The sequence below is a fragment of the Zalophus californianus genome, chromosome 6 (assembly GCF_009762305.2).
Source record: "Zalophus californianus isolate mZalCal1 chromosome 6, mZalCal1.pri.v2, whole genome shotgun sequence".
NCBI lineage: Eukaryota > Metazoa > Chordata > Mammalia > Carnivora > Otariidae > Zalophus > Zalophus californianus.
In genome coordinates, this window is record NC_045600.1 from 89,912,841 (window position 1) to 89,932,056 (window position 19,216).

General features: G+C 40.0%; 1 protein-coding gene across 4 annotated transcripts in view; it reads right to left on the reverse strand.

Annotated features, from left to right (window-relative positions):
- Positions 1–19,216, reverse strand: part of FBN1 (fibrillin 1) — a 224,955-nt gene that overhangs the window by 58,800 nt on the left and 146,939 nt on the right. For all 4 annotated transcript variants that reach the window (XM_027569942.2, XM_027569939.2, XM_027569940.2 and 1 more), the window contains 11 exons: positions 17,942–18,169; positions 16,026–16,151; positions 15,779–15,907; positions 14,867–14,992; positions 14,630–14,755; positions 13,316–13,438; positions 12,076–12,201; positions 9,990–10,115; positions 1,530–1,652; positions 1,267–1,389; positions 12–137 (listed from right to left, as the gene is read on the reverse strand). In XM_027569942.2, the coding sequence (XP_027425743.2) occupies positions 12–137; positions 1,267–1,389; positions 1,530–1,652; positions 9,990–10,115; positions 12,076–12,201; positions 13,316–13,438; positions 14,630–14,755; positions 14,867–14,992; positions 15,779–15,907; positions 16,026–16,151; positions 17,942–18,169 (1,482 nt within the window). The remainder of the gene's footprint in view (positions 1–11; positions 138–1,266; positions 1,390–1,529; positions 1,653–9,989; positions 10,116–12,075; positions 12,202–13,315; positions 13,439–14,629; positions 14,756–14,866; positions 14,993–15,778; positions 15,908–16,025; positions 16,152–17,941; positions 18,170–19,216) is intronic.

Below are 19,216 nucleotides of genomic sequence, written 5' to 3' on the forward strand. Positions count from 1 at the left end.
CCGTCAGTTACCTTCACAGGCTTTCCCATCAGCACTGGGCACAAAGCCCATGTCACATTCACAGCGGTATCCTCCCGGGGCATTCAGGCACTGGCCATTGCCACACAGATTCAGGTTCTCCGAGCACTCATCAAGATCTACAGCCAGAAAGACACACAAGTTACTCTTCCCCAGTTAGGAGCTTTCCAGTTCCTCAGATCTTTTATTATTTTTTTTATCACTGTCAACTTCCTGAGTGTAGCGGGGTCTCATCATAGTTTCTATCTGACACCTCTAAACCCATCCTTTCCTCTTCTTTAAATGTTAGTATTGAATAGTCCATGAATATGGGGTTCAGGTGCAGAATCCTGAGTGCTAAATTATCCCTAATGATGTAAAAGGAAGAATAAGTCAAATGAATCATTCAAATTAAGGCTTTCATGAGCAGGGTCGTGCATAGAAGGACATATGCATGACAGGAAATAACGTGCCGTGATTTGTGCCCATTTCTCAGGTTTCAGACTCGGCTCAGATGGGCAGCAAAGGACCTAGAACATCATCTATGGAGGAGGCCAAACATTCCTGTCTGCTCAATCTCTACTGAGCTTTGCTAATAACCACAGGCACTAAATATCAAACACACGAACCATATATACCTAATACATGAAACTCTGAATATTTTCTAAGGAGTAATGGGAGGTTTAGGATGACAAAACTTCACTGGGTTGGACAAAAACAACTTCAAATATGATAAACATTTTCAGCGAGTTGAAAAAGTTCCAGGTAAATCAACTGACTGGGCCTTAGTCTCCTTTATGTTTAAATGGCGTCTTGAGCAAAGTGCTCAGGATATACTAATGCTTTCAAGTCATATGAAATGGATCTCAATATCTTATCATGATCTAGAACGTCTGAATCCCTTTTCCTTACATAGCTTTCTACAGCAAGCTCACCCTTGGGCTTGGCGTAGAAAACAAGTCAACGGTGAGAAATAGGTACGAAAATATAAAGGCTAAGGATTATAAAAGGAAGTGTGATTTTTTTAAAGCAATGACATCCCTGGGTATGGTGATACCCAGATCAACTATTTAACTACATTTCGCTTCTGAGGTCTCCCTAATTGACGTGACTCCAAATTTCCATTCCACGGGGATGTAGTTTCAAATAACTAATCTTCTCTGTTAAAGGTTGACTATAATGGACCTGAAGAACTGATAGTCTGAAAGATGGTGAAACACCTGGCTTCTCTGATGGCCATTTATGCAGTGGTTCCCAGCACAAGCCTACCTGTACAAGTGAAGCCGTCACCCGTGTACCCTTCTTTACAGAGGCAGCGATACGAGCCCATGGTGTTCTTGCAGTCTGCATGTTGGCTGCACATGTGTGTTCCATTGGAGCATTCATCCAGATCTTATGGAAAATAGTCACATCATTATGAACAAAAAGCATCCCATTTAAAGTCAGTAGTATACACCCTTTTCTTTACAGAATTAATATTTTCACATTTACAATCTATGCAGCGCATGAGAAGCAATTATTTTTCAACCCACCGGTGCACTTAATGCCATCTCCAATCCATCCAGGGCTGCAGCTACACTTGAAGCTCCCTGCCGTGTTGGTACATACGGCATGTCTGTCACAGTTGTGTGCTCCAATTTCACATTCATTGATGTCTGGAAAAATCACCAGTGGTTTAAAAAAGGTTTAGCATGGATTCCTTTTTGGTCTTTTAAATAACTTAGCAATAGCAACTAGCAACTTCGAAAGTTGACTCACTTTCACACTTTCCATAGTAGAATATAGATTGGTTTAGCATCCACATATATAACTCTACATACATTGAACAGCTTTAAATTTTAATTTATAAAGAAAGGACAAGATGATGCTACTTGCTATTATTAATTCTAATTATCTCTCATTATTTTAATGTCAGTGTCTGGTCACGGCAAAACAAAATGAACCTCTTTCCAGTTGAAGACCTTAAAAAGTAATTTGCCTAACGTTCTATGGCATTAACACGCATGGTCACATGTTTCTATTCCCAATATTTTTATTAAGTCAACTATAGAGTAATGGTACACATTGTTAGCATATCTCATACAAAGGAATACAATGTTGTTGGCATACTAGAAAACGTTTTCACTCATATGTTACAACACATGTATATATTTTATTCTTAAATGGAAATACTATATTATTTAATTATGCTTTATTTTTTATAAAAGTTTATTTTAGGCATTGCTAATTCAAACATTTATAGGGAATTTTCCTTAAGGCAGTGAGTGAATCATCTTTCCTCTAGCTTCTTAAGAGTTCTAGCACGTTGGAGACCCAAGCCTTCTTGTATATTTCATGTAAAACTCAAATCAATCCAATGGAGATTTTTCTGTAAAAGGAGTACCAGATTAAGGTCACATAACTGTCAAAAAGAGACAATAGGCCTAAAATGGAGTCACTTGTGCTAAGCCCCATATCAGCAAACCATGGCTTAATACCTAACTTAATTGCAGCCTCTTTCAGGAATGAGACTTTTAACCAGTCAATCTGGAAGTACCTGGTTGGCACTAAGAGGTAATCTACCTGATAGACCTCTTCTGTCCCCATAGGAAGATGACCTTGCCTGAAACAGCCTCCTCTTGCCTTGTTTCTCTCCCCCTTTCTACTGGAAAAGGCTTCCATTTTGTACAGCTCCTTGGAGCTCCTTTGTATTTGCCAGATGGGATGCTACTGGATGCATAAATCATGGAATAAAGCCAATAAGATCTTCAAATTTTACTCAGTTGAATTTCATTTTTTTAAATTTAATTTAATTTTATTATGTTATGTTAGTCCCCATACAGTACATCAATAGCCAAACTGTGGAAAGAGCCGAGATGCCCTTCAACAGATGAATGGATAAAGAAGATGTGGTCCATATATATTATGGAATATTACTCAGCGATCAGAAAGGATGAATACCCAACTTTTACGTCAACATGGATGGGACTGGGGGAGATTACACTAAGTGAAATAAGTCAAGCACAGAAAGTCAGTTATCATATGGTTTCACTTATTTGTGGAACATAAGGAACAGCAGGGAGGACATTAGGAGAAGGAAGGGAAAAAGGAAGGGGGGGGGAATCGGAGGGGGAGAGGAACCATGAGAGACTATGGACTCCAAGAAACAAACTGAGGGTTTTAGAAGGGAAGGGAGTGGGGGGATGGGTTAGCCCGGTAATGGGTATTAAGGAGGGCACGTATTGCATGGAGCACTGAATTTCATTTTATAACATTACTAAAAGACTCCAAATTCTTGGAAGTTCTCCATTCTCCAAAATCCCATTTCCAAATTTAGCCAAGACAGATTCTATAATATAAAAGTGCTATAAAATATAAAGTGAAATGTTTTGTTTTCTGTGATATTGTGACTTATAATAAGAAATAGACTTTTAGTCTTTGTCCCTGATTCTGGTACAGAGCTCCCTAAAGCCCCTGAAATTACCTGAGTCATGAGAACACAAAGGTGTCTTTTTATAATACTGATGAGGTAAATTTTGGACTTCACCTAAGGATGGGGTTCGTTGCCAGGAGAATCAACCACGTGATTCAGTTCCACCTCCCTGACCTCCATGGGAGAGAGGCTGGGGGCTGAATCAATAGCAATGACCAGTGATTTGATCAATCATGCCTATGTAATGCAACCTCCATAAAACACAAAAAGATGGGTTCAGAGAGCTTCTGGATTGGTGAACATGTGGAGATTCGGGGAGAATGGCTTGCTCAGAGAGGGCCTTGAAGCTCCACACCCCTGCCCCATGCCTTGCCCTGTGCATCCTTTCTCTCCAGCTGTCCCTGAGTTATATCCTTTTATAATAAACTGGTAATCTAGCAAGGAAACTGGTTTCCTGGGTTTTGTGATGAGATAGAGGGGTGGTGGGAACCTCTAATTTATAGGACTAATAGCCAGTCATTCAGAAGCACAGGTAACAACCTGGACTTGTGATTGGCATCTGAAATGAGGATAGTCTTGTGTAACTGAGCCCTTAACCTGTGGAATTTTTCACTACCTCCGGGTAGATATTGTCATCAGAATTGAGTTTAATTTTAAGACACCCTGTTGGTGATCAGAATTGAAATTGATATCAGAATTTTTATTCCACAAAACGAATCCATAATGAAAGACAGGTACTTCACCTTATAACAACTTTTTCATTAACTAAGAAAAAGAACTCGTAAGTATGGCTACTATGACTCTATATGGAAACCAACGTCTAACACAAAACTTAGGTCAAGAAGGATAGTTTTGGCATGTGAAATGTTGCAAGAATTTTCAGTGTTCATTTGAAAAATGGCATGAAAAAGAAACTGGGCAAGCAACTTGTGTTTACCCTTTTGTTTACTTAAGAAGCCCAATTAAATGATTTGAAAGTGTTTGGAAACACGCTGTTCGCCAAATGTTCCATCTGAAGCCCTGAAATGGTCCTGCCATCTTTGGCTTCTTCATAACTTCTAGAGCAAACACAAAATAAAATAATGACATTTTTCCTACAAAGACACTTCGTAACAACACTAACAATCCTAGAATAAAAACAGGTCTGGAAGAAAGTTCTTACAATTACAATGTATTGTATGGGTGAATTTTAATGTAGCTTTGGCAGCCACATGAATCTATTGAGTTATTAAAGCAGGTCAAGGGAGGCACATACCAGGCAGCTTTAGACTTGTGACTGGAAGCTTTAACCAACTGAATAATTGAGCACGGCACATTCCAAGGAAATGAGGAGGAAGGCCAGCCCAGGGATAATAGTGGTAAGTATGCACGGGAATTCAAGAAAGTAAGCCTAACCTCATGGGCTTCCAAGTGGGACCATCAACACTTCTTTCGTCCTCAGGTAATCACTCCACTCAGAGTGAAGGACCACTTTTGCAGTCTTGTCCTCATTTCCCTCCTGTATCTGTCCTGATCTCTGAGTTTGGTAGAAACGATGAGCTTCCGTTGCCTAAGTATTGCAGCTTCTTAATGTTATAAAGTCAAGGAATTTTCTAAGTGGAAAAAACTCAGAATTTGACATTCCTAATTCTCAGTTACTCAGAGGAGGATACTGTGGTCCCCAGGAATATGGGGATCTTCAAGGGCCCCAAGGTCGATAAGTGGCAGAACTCATTTCTGAGTCCGTTAGAACTCATTTTCCCGGTCCACTGCTTGGCACTTTTTCCCTTGGGCCACAGCAGTCTAATCGTGCTGATTTGTTCAGTCACATAAGGACTTTATTCTAAGTCCTACTTTCTGGAGTTTTCAAAATCTTTGTGAGCATTAACAGACTTACAGAAATTTTCACTAATCTTTTCTACTAAGTACAATTTTCAGAGATGATCATAGCCTGTCAATCTAGTAATTCTGTAATCTTTTTCTTTCCAATTTTCTAAGGACCAAAGGTACCCTGATTTTCATATGAGTTTTTTACCTTCCATACTTAATCTTGCAATTAAGAAAGCAGCCATTTCTTTTAAAAGGAGTCTCCCACCCTTTTTAAATCAATGATATGCTAATATAAATTTCTAACTCAAGAAAATCATGTAGTTTTACTGCAATGTTTTCAAGGTGAGAAGAAATTCTCTCTGCAAGAAGCCATGTATCATAGGCTTTAGGATACTAGGAGATGAGACTCAGGAACCGATATCCACTTTATGAATATTTGTTTAAGACATTATCTCAATGCCTTGCCCTCGGTGTGTAACAAGTGAATTAGAAAGAGTTGGTCATAAGGTGTAAAAGCATCTTTGAGGAAGAGCTTTTTGCATGTGTGTATATGTGCATGCATACTATTGCCAACTATTATTTATTAATTATTTCCATGGCAGATTTGGGCCCAAGGCTGCAATTCATTATAAAAGCAAACAGAAGGGGAAACTGAGCCATAAGGCAAACAAGCGAACAAAACTCTGTATTCAAACATCTACTCCTTAATAGTGTGAAGGCAATGTAGCACATGCTTGCCAGGAACATCTCTTTCTGTACAAATGTTCTCTTTCCCCCACAAGTTTGCTCCAGACAGAAAATTCCTTTTTGAAGATTAAGAATAAGCCCACGCCAAGAAAAGCAAGGAAATTCAAATTTAGGGCTGACACTGTAACTTCCTTGACCCCACCAAAGTTCCCTCACAAAGACCCAAAGGTCCTCCTTGCATGGCTGTCTTGACAGGCAAGGGTGTGGTCTGAGCAGACCCCACTCGCAGGTTCTGGGTGTGTCCCCTGACACTCGAGTAAGGGCTTGTGCTCCGAGCTGTGCCGGCCTCGGCGGGGAGGCTGTATCACCCCCACACACCTGCCCTCCTGCCATCCGGGCATCGGTCGCAGCAGGGCTGGTACACTGTCAGATCTCCTTGATTGGGCCTTGGGGAAAAGGACATTACAGTAAACGGAGAGGCCAAACATGAAGGCTTGGGTTTCTCAATTTGGATCCAAATTCGAGCCAAGACGATTTAACTGAACACCCACGGAGTTTTCACAGGCTGACAGCCAGTAGAGGACAATTAGCAGTGATAAGAAGCTGGAAGGAAATGGGCACAAATTCTCCCTGAGTCCTGATGGTTTTGAAGTATATGAGTCTCTGTCATGGACTAAGACCTATGAGTAACATTTCTCGTGTGAAAGGCAGCAGAGAGTTTGAGAAATGGAATTACCCAGATATGCTGCTATTTTAACTGAAAACAATTCTGATTTTAATGGTATGCTTGCTCACTAAATGACTGAGTGAGCGTGTGATGGCAGACAGGTCCTTACAAATTAGTTTGTGAAAGCCAGGACCCACCAAGGATGGCACCTAGCAGCAACCTGCTTCTCCTTCTTCCAATTTGTTGTCTAATTACAAAGATGTAGAATGAGCAGCAGAAGCCTTGCGTGTGGGCCACAGAAAACCTGTAATCCAGCCCCCTTACACTAAGGACAGAAGAGCTGTGTTCTAGATTTTAAGCAAATGTACATTCTCCCTCCATTAAATCGAACATTCTCCTCAGCAATACCAATGATTTGAACAAAGCTTAAGGAGAAAAAAGAAAACCTTAACATCTGCGTGGGCTGGGAATGTAAGTCAGTGGGTGGATTCTGAGCACTGCTAAAGTGATTGAGAGAAAAAAACATGTTTATTTGTTAAAATGGAAACAATCAGTAATGACAAGGGAGCTGAAATATTTAGACAAAGCTGTAATGGAACCCAGAGGACATTTTTTGAGTTCTCATGAAACAAAGTTCTTCCCTATGAAATAGCATACATATTTTTATAATTCCTTTACAGGATACTCAAATATATATACATATATATGTACGCACACATATTATATATAAGTAAACACATTGTATGTATGTATACCTATATGTACAAAAATATATTTGCATATATCATCAAAAACATTGTTCCAGGTTTGTTCTTCACTGTTATTTGTGGTGTGGCTTGCTTATCCCATTAGGCAAGATACATATCTCTATTTACCTTAGTTGCCTGGGACATTATAAACACTTGTCTTTAACATGACTATCACCAGGGTAACCTGATGGTATTCTAAGTTGGGAGAGACACTAATTTTAAACTAAAAGCAGGCTAAAAGAGCCCTCGTTACATGGGATTAAAAATACATTTTGGCTCAGATTTTTTAAAACTTGTTTCTAAGTATACCCAACTCGCTGCCAATTTCTGTTTGTGTAAGTCATTTCCAATCAAACGTGATACCTTTGGTTGAGTAACAGTATTTACAGAGGACCTCTTTTTCTTCCCTCCCTGATGCACCCCCTTTCCATACCTCACTGCAGGGGTGCTTACCCAAGAGGAACACTTGCATAACTACAAGGCACCCTGGTGAGATGTTCAAGCTCATGAACCAGTGGAAGAACTAGCAATAAAATCCAGAGCTCCATGACTTCACATGAGAATATCGCATGCCCCGCTGCTATGATATCAAAAGGGCTATGAAACTCTTCTCCCGACAGTGCTTGCTGGGTTCTATGAAACTGAAAAGTCATTTTAGGCTACAATTTAAAAGTAGGGGGATATTGGCCCATAGTAAAGAATAGAGTATTTCTTGGACCTCAAATCTAAGTTTCTGTTCATGCAATTTACCAAAAGACTGCTGTTCTTAGTGTAAAACTTGGTGTCATCTCATCTAATATGGAGTACACGGCTCTCATCACCACAGTGCAAACTCAATTATGAAAAACAAGCCTTTTCAGTATGTATGCTGCCGAAGCAAGCACAAAAAACAAGGCTTTTCAAAAACGGTTTAAACCGGTTTCAAGCATGTATCAGTAACTAGTAGTATAGAATTTTGCTGAACTTTAATCAAAATGGCTTCTAGACACTGTGTCTGTAGGTCTCATTTTACAATGACAACAATAGCTACTATTTATTGACCAGCCACTGTATACCAAGCACTGTGCCAAGGGCATTATATATATTATATCTCATTTACCTAAAATGATATTACTATTGTATGAAAACGTAACCTCTCTTCATGGTGAAAAGCCTAAAATAATCGGCCTCTGCACATGCCTCTGTTAGCTGGAATTTGGAGCATGAAATTCTAAAGATCCTTTTCTTACAGGGAATGAAGACTGTCCCATTAGATTAACTTCTCCCTCTGTAAGCCTCTTGGTTCTCTCGGCTGAATTTCAGTGAGTTCAACTGAACCAAACAATGGTATTAGCCTCTGTTAGGTAAAATGCAATATGGATCTTACCTTTCCCTACATTAGTGCCAGACCACCACCCCTTACCTCAAGTCCTATATTTACCTGGAAAGCTTACAATAAAGCATGAACCATAGACATACTGAGCTAAGCAACATTTGTACCCCAGAGACCAGTAGTTGAGATTTTAAACACTGTTCCACTTATTAGGATGGACCCCTAGCCATACTTCATAGGAAGAGTAATATAGTGAGCACGAGGGCATTCTAGCTTCATGCTTCTTTTTATAATTTGGCTAGAATTTGTCATTTTTGAACCAATAGTAATACTATTGGCATTATCTTGTATATCTATAAATTTGAAACTTAGCATTATTGGACAGTTTGGAATGATAATAAATATCCTTGCAAACTTTACTGAAAAAATGTTGATATAATTAAGAAAAGGACATTTACCACACTGCCAATCTGCAAATATTTTAATGTTCATTTCAAGTCACAAGGGCTTGCCAAACTGGCTTTTGGAATTAAAGTCTGTTATTTGTAAAGAAATTATGCCATTACCTAATTCAAGCTCACCATGATCTCCACTGTGTTTTAAATTATGTTATATCCCATAATCTGTTATATTATTATAAGTAACTATAGTAAAACTTTATTATATTATTCCACATACTTACCGTCATGGCCTCAAATTTGAAAACACCAACTAAACGCTTAATAACACTATCATCCACACAGAGTGACTTCTTTTATTTGATGTTTAATAAAATAAACTTCTAAAATATTGTGAAAAGATTTTCTTATGGACTATTGGTATTAAGCAAACAAAATTACAAATGGTTTAATTATCACCTCATAAGATTTGCTAATCCCCAGGAATTATTTGGGCTAAAGCAATTTAATACATCAAGAGCACACTAATTTAAGGAACTGGAAGACTGATGGGAATTGATGAAAAATATGAATTAGAGGATGTTTCTTTAAAACCTTAGTTATAAAACCTTAAATGAAATGTTGACAAGAGAGGCTTGCTTTCATAAAGGGATAGGAATGTTTGGTAATTAGCGTGTTAACTACTTTGTTATAAAAATGTGATTTTTAACCTCATAAAAATGTGATATTTATGGTGTTAGTTACAGTGGTAATTCATCCAACATGCCTTTTTTCACAGGTAAAGAGAAAAGCTTCAGTGTAGATCTAAAGCATGATCTACTAAGGCTAAGTTAATGAAAAATGTTATACAAAATGCTTTATAAAGCAATTAAAATGTTAGTAGTTTTAAAACTTGTATTACTCTAGTAGCAGTCTCTTAACCATCAAGCGTTTTTTTGTTCAAATTGAAAAAACATACCTGTACAGCCAGTTTTTCCTTTTTTGCCTGAATATCCCATATCACAGTGGCAGATAAATGAGCCTTTAGTGTTTTCACAGGTTCCACTTAGGCAGATATTTGGATTCAGGTCACATTCATTGACATCTGCAAAACATAAATATTATTAATACATACAACTATTTGTTTGATACCACTGAAAACTTTTTTCCTGAGATAAAACAACTATGACAAATAAATTAGAAATTAGAAAATAAATTAGAAAATTTTTTACTCAAAAAAAAAAGTATCATATTTACAGAGCTCAATTCATACTTGCCTTCTATCCTGCAGGCTAACCAGGTCGACTGGATCTTTATCTGGGCCATGAGCAGGAGGTCAAGTAAGCAAATAAACTGACTGACTCTAGGCTGCACTTAGAGCTTATTGATGTGACAGTCTAGAAAACTTTTTAAAGCAGCATATTCTGTTGCAAGATAAAAATTTTAATTCAGTCTGCAACTGCCAACATTTTAGTTTCCAATATTTAAAAGAAAGGATAGATAAACTAATAGTCTTAGTGCAGATAGTTACAAACTTCACTTCTTTCCCAAATTTAAAATTACCTACTTTTTATGACATTCACTTCATAAATATTCAGTAAAGGTTTTCTGAAGATATAAATGTGACAGAATTTAAATATTTTCAATTCTAGACTCTTATTTCTGGCCAACATGGAGTAATAGAGACGGAATGTATTTTCCCATGTGAAACACCAGCAAAAGGACCTCAGAGGCAACAGAAGATGGTGTTGCCTGACAGAAAGAAAACAAGCTAGGTGAGTTCTATGAATGTCCCAGATTATGGTGTAGGGACAGTTTTAAGGCCATGACATAGGGAAGGGGATGACAGATGGAGCTGGGTAGTGTCCCACAGTTGAGGGGATAATGCTGGAAGTCCTGGAAGGCCGAGGTAGCCAGAGTTTACAGGGCAGAGTAAAGGACAGAAGAAAGTTGCACAGAGAGAGAGAGCTCTGGGGACTTGCAGAGGGTCCCTGTCACGTATTCAGGTGAGTGGTGATCAATGCATTCATGTAAGGAAACTACTCAAAGCTAGGGGAAATATCATGCAAAAGAATTAGAGGGAACAATCATCAGAGCTCACAGAAGGCCCAGAATTGTGCCTGTTCCTACTGGTCAGACTGGAAAATCTCATAATTCAGAAGGGTCTTGCCTCAGTCATGGGGCAAAATAAGCCTCAGAGTAACTGCTGCTTAAAAGCATAAAAGCAAGACTTTGAAAGGACCCATCTGTTTCCAAATAACTTATCTGGGTTCCAGAATAAAGCCCAAGAATATTTCTAGGGCTACAAAAATATCTAGCAACTAGTAAGTCAAAATTTATCACATCTGGCATCCAGTCAAAAATTACCAGGCATTCAATGAGGCAAGAAAATATGACCCATAATGAGGAAGAAAGTCAATTTACTCAAATGACCCAGAACTGACACAGATGATGGAATTAGTAGACAAGGACATTAAAGCAGTTATTATAACTCTATTTAATAGGTTCAAAAAAGCTAGAGGAATGATTGGACCTATCAAGTAGAGAAGGGAAGATGTGAAAAATGACCCAAATCAAATTTGTAGAGATGAAACTACAATGTCTAAGATTACAAAGATACTGAATGGGATTAGATATTGTGGAAGAAAAGTACAACAAATTTGAAGACACAGCAATAGAATACAATCAGTTCTAGAGTCTACTGTATTCTTGTCAGAAATAAATTTTGCTTGCCTTTAGTAAAATATTTAAAAGGCCTAAATTCTAGTCACAGCATAAGAAGGGGTAAGTGGACTGAAATAATGCACAGACATAAAACAAATGTCCGTGTGGTGTTGACCAATGGTCAGCTCAGTCCAAATATCATATCTGACAAGAACATCATATCACAGTCACAAGAAAGTTGCTCTTTGGAATGCTGGCTTTGAAATATTAATAATATGGCCCTAAATATCCTTACTTTTCCCACAAGATCCATTTATCAACTTCCCAAACTAATCTTTATGTAATTTAACAGTGCTTGTGAATAACCACACAAAATGGGAAATTCTGTGTTCTTTGCTCACCTACACAAGTCTTCATGTCTTCAGATGCCATGAATCCATCATAACACAAGCACCTGTACTCCCCGGGTATGTTTGTACACTGACCGCCATCACAGATATTGGGGTTATCTTCACACTCATCAATGTCTGTAGAGAAGAAAACCAGCAATAGCATGTTGTTAATACTAGTTCAATTATTAAGTGGTGAAAAAGTTAACTGAATCAAGTCCAATAAACTCAGTCTATTTGCGTAGGAGAATTAGCTCTCGTATCCAAATGAAGCTTTAAATTATCCCATCAATTTATCCTGGGTGAAAAAGCAGAGAACGATTTTCAAGATTTACAACATGGTGTTCAGCGTCAAGCTCCGCACCTTCTCAGAAATCCATTATTTAATTAGCAATTTTATCCCTGACATCATTTGATCATTTAACAGTGATTGTGAATTTTATTTTATTTTCCTCATTGTCAAATTTAAATGCCTAAGGTCGATCATCTTCTGGTTTACTGATACTGTAAAGGGGAAACTTGCTTAAAATAAACATATCTACTTAGATGCACTTTCAGTAAAAATATATTTATATCATTTTCAACATTTAACTTTTATAGTCAAATTTCTAAGGTTTTTTGGGGAGATTTTTCTAGATATGATAAAGTAATTTTGATCCCTAAACCCAAGTTCTCTTCTTAACCGAAACCAAAATGAAAACCAGTCTCATCAACCTCCTTTCTCAGCTCTAGCTGGAGACATGTCTCTTCCAGCCCAGGATGATTACAAGAGGAAGTGTGAATTAGAGCAGTGGTTCTCAAGTTTTAGCACGTATCTGAATCACTTGGACACTTGTGAAAATAGATTATTGGGATCTACCTCCAGAAGTTTCTGATTCAGTAGGTCTGGGTGAGGCCCAAGATTTTGCATTTCTAACACATTCTTGGGTGATGCTGATGCTTCTGGTTGGGGGAACACCCCGAGTAGCCCTGAAGTGAGCCAAAAGGTCAGATTCTTCAAAACTATATCTTATACTCCATGTGCCAGGAACTGTGCAAAGTGCTGTATGCATTCTCCCACACAGGCAATCTGAACCCCATCTTACAGATGAGGAATCTGATGCTCAGGATCTTTATCAAGGATGCACAGCTAAAATGTGTGACAAAACAAAATTTTGAACTCAGGATTGTCTGATTACAAAGTCTGGGCCCTGAACCACTCTAAGTGTGGACCTGTTATTGAGAATTTCACAGGAGGCTAAAACCTACTCACCAGTGCATGACCTCTGGTCGGGCATCAGTGCAAATCCTGGCTGACAGCTACATTCATAGCTGCCTTCAGAGTTTGTACAGAAGGTCTCACAACCACCGTTCATTATGCTGCATTCGTCGATGTCTAAGAAAAAGAAAAAGAAAATCACCTTTCTTTGTGTCTATGATCATGGCACGGGTTTAAAGTTTCCAATGTAAAACAAAACAAAACAAAAACATCCTAGGGCAAATGGAAGTCATTGCATCGTTCCATTTCTTCAACAAATATAAAGTACAAACCTACTGTGTGCTAGAGATAAGAATCTAATCATGAATGAGATAGACCCTATCCCTACCTTCATAATGCTTATGTTGCAGCCTGGGAGTTAGACGAACAGTCAGTTACACAATACATGGGGTGCCACATGCCAGGTAGGATAAATGCTAGGGCTAAAGGAATAATCCCAGTTATGATAATGGGCACATGGATGAAATTCTCTGGGTCACATATTCAGTTATAAACTTGACATTCAATTTGATTGGCTGAGGTTCCAATCCTTTTCAAGAACCTGAGTTGGAATTCTGAGTTGTCCTGGGCCATGTTTCAGAAAAATTTGGGCTGATTTATGGCTTTGGGTGGAAACCATGTAAGACTTGGCAGTTCCACATGATGTACACCCCAAACCAGGCAAAAACTGGCAGTTTTTACAAAGTTTCACTTTGACTTTGGGCACAATAAACCCAGAGGGCTTTCTGTGCCACTCTTCCCAGCACAACTACACCTACAGAGGGCCAGCCACAAAGCAAAATGCTTGTCCCACAAAACCCCATCTTTAAGGAGTGCCAGACCTGGCCTCCATTTCAATGCAAGGTATGAACAGAACATGGTCTTCTTGCCAGTAATTATTCTTTGAAATCTCCTAAGCTGATCTAAGCCACCTAAGGGCAGATGCCGTACCCTCTCTTTCTTGTCTTTCTCACCGAACCCACGCTTCGTTAATTGCAGGTGGTTAGCACTCACTTGCTGATTTGCCTGGGTTATGCACGTGCATAAACAAAGCGTGCGCTACCGTTCCTTCTTCCAAGCAGCCAGGCTCAAATCAGGCTTGTTCGAGCTAAAACTTTTCAGATCCTTCATTTAAATGGTTCTTTAAACAGACAAGGGAGGTGAGATCCAAAGATCATGAGCCACTATGAAAAGAATTTTACTTACAGGAAAACAAGGAAGATGAAGGAAAAGTAACTAGTGATGAAAACAGAACTCAGAGAACATTGTTGGAGTGTTTTTAGAAAGAGACTAAATAAAAGAAAATATAAAAGAGAAGAGAGCACTTACCCACACAAAACAGCCTGTCAGGGGTTGAATGATAGCCGGGGTTGCAGGCACACTGATACTTCCCTATGAGGTTCACACAACGGCCATTGGGGCAGAGGTTTGCACTCAGTTCACACTCGTTGATGTCTGTTTAGAAAATAAAAATAGCAAACATCCAGCCAGAAGCTTCTGACGGTGGCAGAGATGTAGGTTGAACAACTGACCATCAATAAGTGGTCTGAAGGTCTTCCTCCTTACCTATACATGCTGAGATGTTAGGGGACAGCTGATGACCAGGAGGACATTCGCAGCGGTAACTTCCCTCGGTGTTTAGGCAAACGCCTCCCCGGCATAGGAGAGGATCTCTCTGACACTCATCGATATCTGCAAAATGGCGACAACTCATGTGGAAGATGGTGGTGGTGTCCCGCCCTGGGCCCCAGACCAGTGCACTCCTCAGTGGCCCCAGTTGCTGGGAGTCCTGGCTGCTCAGGGCTCACAGGCTCCCTTCTTGGAGAATGGCTGTCCACCTCACTCAGAAATGCCCGAGAGGTGAGAATTACATCCCCCTCAAGTGTTGGGGGCTGCCTGTGGCTGACAAGGGAGTATACAGTCTGGCCTGGCCAAAAGGCGGGACAGCTCTTTGATACCATGCACATTCCAGAATCCCCTGTGGGATCAGGTTAAGGCTAAGAGGTCTCTTGCCCTGCCCTAAATTACTTCCCTCGCTTCTTTACAGCTTCTTCCTTAAAAAAAAAAAAAAAAAAAAAAAAATCCCCATCTCAGCCTTCTTTCTAGGGAACCTGATTTAATGCAGCCAGCTTAATCAATCTCTTTTTCTAGAAATGTTGGACAGAAACCCTATAATAATGTGACCTCTAATACAGCTAATGTTTGAACTGTTTCTCTTCCCTGGGGTGTCTCTTTCAGGTGTTAAACTTGCTTCTCTGGGACCCATAACTGGTGTCCTAGGCCACCACTAACTCATAGCAAGAATGCCCTCATGCTTTCTGCATGTCAGCCTCCCTCTGCCACAGACTGATTCCGGACACACTGGTCAGGAGACCCATGCACTGCGGGAGCAGAAGGAGCCTGGAGGGGAGGCTCTGAGTCATCAAAGCCTTGGGGAATCCCTTTTCACCTGTGTGGATCAGCTGGTCACACGCTTACCCATGCAGTTCTTCATCATCATGAATCCGCTCTCGTAGCCTTCATCACACCTGCATTCGAAGTCCCCTGGGGTGTTCACACACTGGCCGCGGCCACAGAGGTCAGGAGAGATTCGGCATTCGTCGATGTCTGAATGCAAGCAGCAAGCAGCAGCGCGTGAGTCCCAGGACAGCTCTCATTCTTGTGGCAATGTGGGAAAGGGGAAGAGTTCTACCGGGTGTCCCTCGAAGGGGAGCCCTTCACTGACCTGTGCAGTTCCTTTCTTCAGAGTCAAGAGCAAAGCCACTGTCACACCTGCACTTAAAACTGCCAATGGTGTTTCTGCACTTGCCGTGGGTGCAGAGGCTGGGGATCATCTTGCACTCGTTGATATCTTCAAGAAAAAGAAAATGTGCAGAAAGTTCCTGAGCATCCTGTAAGGAGTTCTCAATGCCTCTATTTTAAACCCAGGAGGCTGGAGGGTCTTGATAATATGCACTTTAAAGAATGTGTAATGATCCATGAGAACTGTGACTCTGTAAACATTTCTAGTCTACATTTTAGAAAGCATTATTAGGGAAGTAAAGGTGCGTTTATTTGGACTTCTGGAGCCCAGCACACTGCCTGATACATACCAAACACTTCAGTATTCGCTGAGTGAATGAATAAATATTCTAAACCACTAGCATCTCTACTTAAAGCACACAGAAGATGATTGGAATAGATTGCCCCACAGCAACCAATTGAGAGTATAGTGGAATGAGATATTCATCTGTGCTTTTGATGCTTTCTTGGATATACCTAAAATATAAGAACTTCAAAAAAGATGTCATTTAAAATTTAAATGATTTGTAAATAAATGTATACTATTTAAAATGTTTTCTCAAACATGTACACAATTTGAAAATATTTTCTCAATTAACATTAAGGTTTCATTAATATAATTAAAAGAGTTTCTTATACACTAGGAGACTGCATAATGTAATGGGTGATCTCCTTTCAGGGGCCTTTCTAAGGCAAGACCTAAAGCTCAAGAAACGCAAGTTCATTTCCACAAAATGTCACGAAAGACAGAACTAGCAGATTAAATCTCAAGAACAAGTTCTTCTGTGGCAATGGATCGCCACAGCCTTTAGAAGAAAATCGTTCAAATTCCTTTGAATTTACTTAAGAGACATTTAAGAGGGTCATGTAGAAACTGTCTCTCTAGACAGAATTTTAATCCCCAGGGCGTCTTGGATCAAACACTCAATACAAAAAAAAAAAAAAATACACTTTTATGTAAGGATAATTAAGCAATACTTATATTCTCACTTCCCATTTTTATAAGTTGATTTGGTTGTGAAGTATAATAACTAGGCCCAGACACAATGGGCAACCAAGACAAAAATCTACACCAGGAATATAAGCTGGGCCTCTCTGAAAAACTGGAATTCTCAGAAACCACTCATGATTTTTCCATATGCTCAAGTAAACAAGTTCTGTATCCCCCGCATAAAAAGTTAAATCAATTTTGGAATTAGATTAAATCTGGAACTTCTCATTTTTTTACATGAATTTTAGATGATAGCATAATAAACTAAAATAAGGTTTGAAATATCAGAAGTCACTGGAATGTGCTTGCCATCAAAATGACTTTCACTGTTTTTGGACAAAGAGGACCTGCCGCTGGGTTTGTCACGCCATTCACCTCTCCCACGGTACACTCAGGTGAGCTGCCGTGACCTGGTTAAAGCAACAGAGAAGAGGTGTCTGACAGACTAAAAATTCCCCAAGAAGATATCCTCCTTGTTGATACTTGGCTGAGGGTAGTTTTAAAATCTACTTTAACACTTAACAAGTGGCTAATGGGAGGGGCAACTGGCCTCAGAAAGTCCTGGAAGGTGGGAAAAGAGAACCCGTTCCAGAGTGAACATCTGTCTGCTGTAACTCAGAAAGTGAGGAGAGAGAGAGAGAGAGAGGGAGGGAGGGAGAGAGAGAGAGAGAGAGAGAGAGAGAGAGAGAGAGAGAGAGAGTGTGTGTGTGTGTGTGTGTGTGTGTGTGTGTGTGTGTGTGTGTGTGTGTGTGTGTGTGTGTGAGACGACCGAGGGATGGCCACGCCGGTAGTCACTGTGACTCTCCTCTTAGCAGAACCTCCTCTTGCTCTACAAAGAAGAGCAATCAGCCCGCTGAAACCCGCGGTACCTTTGAAGAAAGGTTTTCCGTTTGTAATTTCTTTGGTGGCGAAGCCGGGCCCTCTGGGACAGAGCTCTTCATACTCCGGTGTGTTTCTCACAGGACACTCCTCACATTCCTCAGTACCCCAGGCCGCCCCGACGGAGCAGCAACAAACATCCATGCGGTGGCGGCCGGCAGCAGGCAGAGTGCATTCCTCGTCCTCGTACCTCAGGAAGCAGGTTTCCACGCGGATATCTGCCAGACGGAACACAGGGAGGCTGACGAGAGTTACCCTATCTCCACTGCCCCAAACTGCCGGCCAGTTGGGTTGGGCAAGGTACAATGTACATAATAATTTGCTATGTATTTATTGGCTGGAATTCATTATTTTCCTCAAAAGGAGTCCAGGCTTTCTGATGAGTACTCCCACCTGATAAAAGGCTTTCTTTTCTTTGGCAGTTCCTGTTTATTTGCACCTCCTATTTCTGGAAACTTTCCTTTCGATTTTAGGCATTTTCTGATAATTCTACGTAAAGAACGGTATTTGGAGAAATCCCACAGTGCTCTTTGGGGAGATGTTTTCTCCCTGTACAGGCATGCTTCCTACCAACACATGCACTCCATCATGGCTTGACCTCCCCTCTAGCACTCTTTCTCACTGGAGAACATCAAAGCTAGCTCCAGCACTTTTTCCTCACACCTTCATTTTTGGAGAGGTGCAGTGTTAAATTCCAAAATGAAGAATGCCCTACTTGAGACTGAAGAGGAAAAACAGCAAAGAAAAGCGATTTTCTCCTCTTCTCAAGTATTCCTTTCACTTCTACGTGTGCTTATGTATACATTCTTCTGGGTACACATGGGATACATCTAACCCCAACCCCGAATTTGTGGAATCATGAGGAAGAGAAGAAGAAGTGATATACCAGATGTCATGAGATGTGGAACTCAGTCCTGTCCTGCAATGAAGAAGTTGCTTGTTTTAGACAAATTATTAACTCTGACCCTGAATTTCTACATCCATAAAATGATGTTGCACCCATCTCTGAGGGGGTGCCATGAAGCTCAGCTAAGATTCTGTGTCTGGAAACTGTAAAGTGTAATTAAAACCTAAGGCATTATCTTCTTTCTCTCTCCTTCACAATGTGGTCATTAACCATTCACCTATGTGCCTGAATATCCTTTAATGTTAGAAAGCTTCCGAAGCCTTCTGGGCAACTTTCCATTCAGGTAGTCTCTAATGAGATATATGGATACCTTTTACACGATTTCTAAATTAAACACTGAAGTATCTTTCAACTGAAG